This window comes from Erinaceus europaeus, chromosome 14, assembly GCF_950295315.1.
Source record: "Erinaceus europaeus chromosome 14, mEriEur2.1, whole genome shotgun sequence".
Classification (NCBI taxonomy): domain Eukaryota; kingdom Metazoa; phylum Chordata; class Mammalia; order Eulipotyphla; family Erinaceidae; genus Erinaceus; species Erinaceus europaeus.
In genome coordinates, this window is record NC_080175.1 from 40,026,337 (window position 1) to 40,035,435 (window position 9,099).

The following is a 9,099-nucleotide window of genomic DNA, read 5'->3' on the forward strand; positions in this document are numbered from 1 at the left end:
TCTGCTCTCTGTTCTCTTCCCCCTCTTCCTTCCCTTTCTTTTTGGGGGGGGTTCAAAGGGCTAGAGAGAAAGAGATAAAGAGACCATAACACTGAAATTTCCTCAATGCATTGGAGGCTGGGCTTGAAGCTGGGTTGCACACAAGGCAAAGCAGAACACTACCACTTTTTTTTAAAAAATAACTTTAAGCATGCTAAGTTTTTATCTTCAGTTTCATATTATTCCATTATTTCAGATTACAGAATATTAATTCTCCTGTAGATATTCCTTTGTGATGACTTCTGTAGAGGGGAAAAGAAAGGCCTAGTTGGCCCTTCCTCATGGTTGCAGATTTACTACGGTCTTACTCCCAAACAATTGCAGAGGAGATCATAATTTCAGGGTTTTTTCAGCTTTTATTCAGGAAAAATGAAAACACACATACTAGAAGATGTGTGAACAGAAAGGAGAGACAGAGACACACAGAGAGAGCCAAAACAAAAATGACAGTAGAGTTGGTTCTTTTATAAACTTATAAGGTCCTACCTTACTTCCTTTCTAAGCCAATTCCACACCTATTACAACTTCTGGATGTCCTTCTCCCTCTACCCTCTCAGGTAAGGGAACTAAGGCCTGACTTCCTCGGGTGTTCCCAAATTCTCCTCCTTCTCAGTGAAGAGGCAAAACAATGGTTTCTAGTCACAAAAGTTCCAGGTCCTAGTGGAATGGGTTCAGGGCCCTCTTGTCATCTTCCCCTGACACTTATGCCTTCATAACTGGAGTTCATCATCCATGGAGCAGTTGAGGCTGCAGGAACTGTGCCCCAGGGTAGTGAAGGCTAGGATATTACCATCTTACAGTCTGGGATCTCTTCAGAGCAGAGCACCAGGGATCTTACCAGTCTTGCACCATTTGTATTAACATTTCCGGTTGACTGTTGCCTGACTTGCAGGTAATAGAAATGTCAAGTGTCAGTCAAGGCCATACCTTCTCCAATATAAGAGTTTTCTTTTTTTATTTCATTTTTATTTATTATTGGATAGAGGCAGAGAAATTGAGGAGGAGATAGAGACAGACACCTGCAGCCCTGCTTCACCACTCGTGAAGCTTTCCCCTGCAGGTGGGGACCGGGGACTTGAACCCAGGTCCTTGCGCACTGTAGTGTGTGCGCTTAACCAGGTGCGCCAATGCCTGATCCCAATATAAGAATTTTCTAACGAAAATCCAGAAAAAGGCTGTCAGCTTCTCCTTTGCCCTTATCATTAGTAAGGACAGGAACTGGGTGCTATTGTGCCTCTGTTGTGTAACGTCTACTTTCCTTGTGGCCATTTCCTTTTTTTTTTTAATTCATAGGACAAAAAGAAGTAGAGGTAGAGAGGAGATAGAGAGGGAGAGAGAAGAACACCTGTAGTCCTGTTTCACCGCTTGTGAAGCTACCCCCTGCAGGTGGGGATCCAGGGGCTGAAATTGGGATCGTTTCACAGGTCCTTTATTGCCAGCCCCCCCTTCTTTTTTCTTTTCTCCTTGTTTTGTATGTAGAACAGATTTGCTCATGAACAAATTAATTTCTCCCAGGCCAATCTTATTATTGTTACTTATAGTTATTATTATTCAGATAGAAACAAAGAGAGACACTGCAATACTGTGGTGCCAGTACTTGAACCTGGCAGAGCACAAGTCCAACCCAGTGAGCTATCTTTTCTCATCCCTACTACCCACCCCTGGGGCAGTCACGAGGTCATAGTACTCCTACAACTGTGGCTTTCCTGTCTTATCTTGATTTTCATCTCAAGGAAATGTCTCCTTTATTTTTGCTTCCCCCCCCACTCATTCCCTTTATGTTTTGACATACTTATATAAGTCTTTATCAAGAGCCTTATTTAACATTCCTGTGACTGTAACCAGGAAGTAGCATCAACTCAGCCCACATGCTGCTGGAGGTTTGCAGTACAATACCTTAAAACAAAGAAATGCAGTGGGTTGAATATACATAGAAACACACACTTTTGTGGTCCAGGAGGTGGCGCAGTGGATAAAGTAGCATACTCTCAAGCATGAGGTCCTAAGTTCAGTCCCTGGCAGCACATGTACCAGGGTGATGCCTGGTTCTTTCTCTCTCCTCCTATGTTTCTCATTAATAAATAAATAAAATCTTTTTTTAAAAAGAAATACACACATTTTTTGAAGATAGCAAATTGTTTTATTGATTACACATGACACTGGATGATACACATTTCATTCCTACCTATAATTTTATCTGGTGCTATATAATTCTATTTAGATATATTGCAAAGGATATGCAAACAATCATTAAAATAACCAAATCAACTACAATGGCTTTGCTTGGGTGAAGTTCAACTACACTATGATTTCTCAAGACAATGCCTTCTCTGCCCAAGTAGATTATAAATTTTCAAATGGAACCTGGCATCATTCTGAAGGAATTCTAACTTTACAGCTATTGGGTTAAGTTTACCAAGATGGTTTTAGAACTGACTAACTTTACACAGCACATTTTAAAAAAGACTTATTCAGCATCATGATCAGACTATTACATTTAACAATCAACAGCATGGGTGCAAAAAAAATGTACATTAAAACTTTGTTGGAATGCTTTACACTTTCCACAAAACAATCTAAAACCTGTTATACAATTAGTCACAAATACCGTCCTCCCAAGATTGTTGTCCATACACAAATGTATTGTCTAGTGCATGTCTTCTATGTAGCAGCTAGTACATGGCAGAGTTCACAAAATTTGTTACCTGTAGCTTCCCTGTCACTTCCATGGCGCTCCTCTCCTGCTAAGCTTTGTTTACTGACAATTAAAACATGCCACTGTCATAGCTACTGCTAAAACCACCATAGATATCCATCTTGGTTTTGTGGTTTGACAAAGTATTGGCCACCACCACCACCAGAAGGGTAAGAGAATCGGCCTCCGACGTTTCCTCCTTTCACCGGTCCAAAATCTGAAGGCCGATTATCATAATTGCCAAGATCACTGTAGCTTTCACCACCTCCAAAATTGCTTCCTTGACCACTTAAGCTTCTCCCAAGGTCCAAGTAGTTGTTGGCACAAAAGTCACCTCCACTGCCACCCCAAAAGTTTCCAAAACCTCTTTGTCCTCTTTGGCTGGATGAAGCATTAGCAATCTCTTGCTTTGATAAGTATTTCTTGGCTTTACAGGTGTGGCCATTCACAGTATGGTATTTCCGAATGACAATCTTGTCGACAGCATCATGGTCATCAAAGGTGATAAAAGCAAAACCTCTCTTCTTGCCACTGCCTGGGTCAGTCATGATATCAATTACTTCAATGTTGCCGTATTGTTTAAAATAATCTTTTAGGTGGTGTTCTTCAATGTCTTCTTTAATGCCACTCACAAAAATCTTCCTCACGGTGATGTGGGCCCCAGGGTGTCGAGAATCTTCTCTGGAGACAGCTCTCTTGGTCTCCACCAACTTTCCATCCACCCTGTGTGGCCTTGCGTTCATGGTGGCATCCACCTGCTCCCCGGTGGCATAGGTGACAAATCCGAAACCTCTGGAGTACTTGGTGTTGGGGTCTTTTATCACCACGCAGTCTGTGAGCGTGCCCCACTGCTCAAAATGGCTTCTCAGGCTCTGATTCGTGGTTTCAGAGCTCAAGCCTCCGATGAAGAGCTTCCGCAGCTGTTCTGGGTCCTTGGAACCCTCTGACTTCAACATGGCAGCAGCAGGAGGGCGGCTCCTACTCCCCATAGTCCTAACCGCTGGCCTCCTTTCTGCCTGGCCTTTTTACCCAGCCTCTCCGCATTTCCACATTCCACGCATGGTTCTGATTGGAGGTTTAACAGCTTTCCCATTTATTGGTCCGTGATGTCTCACTGCTGTAGACATCAGCAGTCTGGGCGAGCTCTACAGGCCCCAGCTGCAGCTGCTACTGGCTCCCTGGTAATACCATGATTAACTTGTCTGATTGGCCTGCCAATGTATCATAATTTCAAGATCTTTTTGATCCTCTCTGTCCCCCTACAGCCCTCGACTCACTTTGCAAATCAAGATTAATGATATGTATTATAAAAATGACTTAGGACTGGCAGGACTGTGGTGGGGGTCAGGCCTTGGTACATGATGATGGAGGAGGACCTAGACTGGAGGTGAGGGTGTTTTGTAGAAAACTGAGAAATTTTACACATTTATCAACAGCTATTTACTGTTTACTGTGAACCATTACACCCCCCCCCCCATAAAGTTTTTTTTTAATGACTTAGGACTCTTGGGGTGAGGGGGCTTGTGTCTGGGCCATACAGAGGACGGTGTTTGGCGCCTGTCCTCCACCAGGAGGGCTGGTGTGTGTGTGTTGGGGGGGGGGGGCGCATGCATTGCCTGGAGGGCGGCCCCCACCTGCCCCTCTGTCCCGGAAGCGTCTCTCCTCTCGGAAGGCTGGGGGCCGAAGGTCGGCCGTCCCTATGGCCACTGTGTTTTGTAAACTATAAATGCCGAGGGTGCAGTGTTACCCAGGCAGTTTCTCTCCACCCACGCTTTCTGCTCCATGTTGTTATAATGTCAAAACTTAGGGATAGAGGAGATAGCATAAAGATTCTGCAAAGAGGCTCTCATGCCAGAGGCTCCCAAGTCCCAGGTTCAATCTCCTGCACCACCATAAGCCAGAGCTGAGCAGGGCTCTGATAAAAACAAAAAGAAAAAAAGAAAAAGACATCTTGAAAACTGGTTTACTACAAGGGATGCTTTCCTCGGGTTTTGTATTTTCCATCTCTGGTCACATAGCATTCCACACACACTCAGGGTGACAGCAGTGACATGGTTGTCACTGAGACAGGAGTCTGGAATAAAAGTCTTTTTTCCCTAATATTTATTTACCTGTTTGTTTGTTTACGTATTTTTGATGAGTGAGAGAAAGAGAAGAAGGAGGCAGGATTAGAGCATTACTCTGGCACATGCATTGCTGGGGACTGAACTCAAGAACTTACATTAAAGTATCCAACACTATCCAATTCCCAAGCTGCTTTATTAATTTTTATTTATTTATGTTTTTTTTTTTTTTTTTTTTAGAGAGACCTGAGCACTGCTCAGCTCTGGCTGATAGTGGTGCTAGGACTTCAGAGCCTTAGGCCTGAAAGTCTTTTGCTGAACTATTATGCTGTCTCTCCAACCCAAAAGTCTTTTAAGTATTTTTTTAAAAAATGATTTAACATTTCATAATTTTCTTTTTGTAAGGACCATGCAAGCACACTGACCAGTTCCTGCTGACTGGCAGTGGAACTGGAGAAAATCCTTTTTTTAAATAATACTTTATATTTTACATTTTTTAAATGATCTTTATTTATTGGATAGAGACAACCAGAATTGAGAGGCAGGGGAAGACAGAGAAGGAGAGAGACAGAGAGACTCCTGCAGCCCTGCTTCACCACTCCTGAAGCTTTCCCCCCTGTAGGTACCAAATTCAATCCCCCATACCACCATAAGCCAGTGCCCTGGTTTTTTAAAAGTTTGAAATGATTTAGTGAGAACATCCATCTCCCCCCACCCCACCCCCAGCACATGGGGTGTCAGGGATCGAAGTGGAGACCTCACACATGCAAATCCTGCAGCCTAGCACCGAGCCCTGGCCTGTTCATCTCACACACACACACACACACACACACATGCTGAATTTATCAGGTATTCAGAGTGACTTGGCTCTGTGCTCTGGGTTTTAAAGCAGTGGATCAGAGCAGTTCCTGCTCTCAGAAGACTCTCTTAGAGAGAGTACACCAGTAGTGAGAGACACATAGACAGAGAGCTAGCTTACGCCCACACTTCCTTCCTCCTCTAACTCTAATCAAATTTGATCATCTGGTTGACTGTCACTTGATATGTGTCACCTGGGGCAGTGCCACAGATGAATTTTCAGAAGTTAGGACAAATCATCTGTTTTCAAATCTAATCAAATTAACTTTTTTAATGATTTTATCGAGGAGGTTAATGTTTTACAGGACAGTTACTGACACGTGGGCTCAATTTCTCATCTCCCTGTGATAGATGTCTGCATCAGCACCCAAGGCCCACTTCACCCCCTTCCCTTCCCTTCCCTTCCCCTGCTTCCCCAAAGTCCTTTGCTTTGGTGCTAGTCCAATTTTCACCTTGCGTTTTCCTTTTTCTGTCCTTATTGCTTAAGTTCCACCTGTGAGTGAGACCATCTGGTATTTATCCTTCTCTTTTTGGCTGATCTTACTTAACATGATTCCTTCAAGTACCATCCAAGATGAGGCAAATGAGATGATGTCATCATTTTAACAGCTGAGTAGTATTCCATTGTGTCTATACCATAACTTTCTACTTAAAAAAAAATTATTTATTGACTTTTTTTTTTTTTACCAGAGCACTGCTCAGCTCTAGTTTATGGTGGTGTGGGGGGCTGAACCTGGGATGTGAAAGCCTCAAACATGAGAGTTTCTTTTCATAACCATTATGTTATCTACACCTACCCTATACCAAAAATTTTTAGCCATTCATCTGTCTTGGGTATCTGGGGACCTAAACAGATATTTTTAAAGGTGTATTTTTATTCACTTAATGAGAGGAAGAGGAGGGCCAGGTGGTGGTGTACCTGGCTGAGCGCATATGTTACAATGCACAAAGACCCAGGTTCAAGTCCCCAGTCCCCACTTGCAAAGGGAAAACTTTACAAGTGCTGAAGCAGTGCTGCAGGTGTCTCTGTTTCTCTCTCACTCTATCTGTCCCCTAGCCTCTCAATTTCTGGCTGTCTGTATTTAATAAAGATAATTTAAATTTTTAAGAGTGAAAAAGACCAGAACACTTTCTGGCATGACTAGAGCTGGAGATGAGAAGCTGGGTCTCAGGTAGGCAAGTCCTTCACTCGACCCACTAAGGTCCCCAAGCAAATGGAACCAGATTTTCAATGTGGGGGGGGGGGGCGGAAGGGGGTATTTGTGCACTCAGCAGCCTTTTTGGTGGCCATAGCCACACACAGCTCTGGCAGGTCTTGGCCCTGGAGTATCTCCCAGCACCCCTAGAGCCTGACACAGAGACAAGCCCCACCCAGGCACAGTAGACACTTCGTTGGTGAACACAGAGACACCTCCCCAGGCCTCCATTCAGCACCAGGGATCAGGGCTCCTCCTTGTCCTGAAAGACCTTGTGTTCTCTGCCCTGTGGAAGACACAAGAAAACCTGCCTTCCTCACCCCTGCCCACAAGGGGCCTCCTGCAGAAGCTGGGTCTGAGGTGTCTCCACCTCCACCCCCCCACCCCACTGTTTTCTTTTCCTATAAGAAGATGCCTAAGTCAAGAGGATTATTGCCCACCCTCCCCTGCATTCCGGAAGGTGCTCCCATTTCCTGGTGAGGGAGCACTGCAGAGGCAGCTGGGGACTTGAAAGTGGAAGCTGCAGAGGGGGAACCCCTAAACCTAGCCCCATAAGGGGGAACTGTACAGCTCTAGCAGAAAAGCCACACATGCTCACCAGGCAGAAATGGGGTGGGGGGGAGGGAGGTTTGGCCTCTCTCTCTCTCTCTCTCTCTCTCTCTCTCTCTCTCTCTCTCTCCAGAGTCAAGGCTTCATCGCACACAGTTCCATGGCTCCATCCAGACAGAGAGTCAGGGAGAGAGCCCACAGCACCAGAGAAATAGCTTTCCAGGTGGGGCACCTGCCTTGCCATGCCTGGGGTCCAGGTTCAGGTCCCTGATTCTTGTGGGAGACATCAAGACAAACTGCTTTGAGGGTTAGGGAGGTAGCATAGTGGTTCTGCAAAAAGACTTTCTTGCCTGAGGCTCTGAGGTCCCAGATTCAATCGACAGCACCACCATCCACCATAACTGAGAAGTGCTTTGATAAATAAAACAAAATAAAACAGGGACCAGGCAATGGGGCACCTGGTTAAGCACACACAACGCAATGCACAAAGACCCAGGTTCAACCCCCTTGTCCATACTTGCAGGGGGAAAGTTTCACAAGTGGTGAAGCACAGCTGCAGGTATATCCCTGTCTCTTTCCCTCTCTATTTCCTCCTCCCCTCTCAATTTCTCTCTGTCTCAATTCAGTAGTAAATAAATAAATAGGAAGAAAGAACAAAATTTTTAAACAAAACAAAATGCTCAGGAAAGAGGCCTGACAAAGCCCCAGCTCTGAAGCTCACAGCTCTGAGAACTGGAGCCAGATTTATGGGGGTTCATTACACACATGTGGAGGGACAGACAGGAAAACTCTATTTTGTGGAGCTAGGGCCTCATGCATGCGCAGTGTCACCAGTCCTGGGCCAACTCTTTCATTGAGAGAGAGAGAGAGAGAGAGAGAGAACAACACCAGGTGCTATAACACCTCCCATATAGTGCCACCATTGAAACCCAGGCCAAGCATATGGCAAGGCATGTACTCTACCCAGAGAGCTCTCTGTGCAGTAATGGCATTGCAGTTATGTCACTGAATACCTTTGTGCTGATGTGCCTATCAATGATAGCATTGAGCTGACAAAATAGTGTACTGTTTTGTCAGATATGTCACCTAGGTTTGAGCCTGGGCCTGACCACATTGAAGGAAGCTTCCATGCCACATGAAAAGAGGGGGGAGGGGGAATAAATGATAATGTTGTGAACTTAGTAGTTTACTTCCAAGTGGCTCTGGAAAAACAGTGAAAATGGGAGGGGGCATAATGATTATGGAAACAGACTCTCGTGCCTGATACTCCCTGGTTCCAGGTTCAGTCCCCCGCACCATCATAAGCCATAGCTGAATCATGCTCTGGGGGAAAAAGTAAGAAAGAAGAGAGAGAGAGAGAGAGAGAAAGAAAGAGTGGTCCGGGAGGTGGCACAGTGGATAAAGCATTGGATTCTCAAGCAGGAGGTCCTGAGTTCAGTCCCCAGCAGCACATGTACCAAAGTGATGTCTGGTTCTTTCTCTTTCTCCTTCTATCTTTCTCATTAATAAATAAATAAAATATTAAAGAAAGAAAGAAAGAGAGAGAAGGAGGGAGGAAGGAAGGAAGGAAGGAAGAAAAAAGGAAAGAGAACAGGGGAAACAGTATCATGGTTCTGCAAACAAATTTCATGCCTGAGGCTCCAAGGTCCCAGGTTCAATCCCCAGTACCACCGTCAGCCAGAGCTAAGCAGAGCTCTGG

The 9,099-nt window shown here is 44.9% G+C and overlaps 1 protein-coding gene across 1 annotated transcript; it reads right to left on the reverse strand.

Annotated features, from left to right (window-relative positions):
• Window positions 1–2,832: 2,832 nt before the first annotated feature.
• LOC103114836 (heterogeneous nuclear ribonucleoprotein A1-like) lies at window positions 2,833–3,690 on the reverse strand. Its single transcript, XM_007524561.1, has one exon. The coding sequence runs from the start codon at window positions 3,688–3,690 to the stop codon at window positions 2,833–2,835; it is 858 nt and encodes a 285-aa protein (XP_007524623.1).
• Between the last annotated feature and the right edge of the window lie 5,409 nt (window positions 3,691–9,099).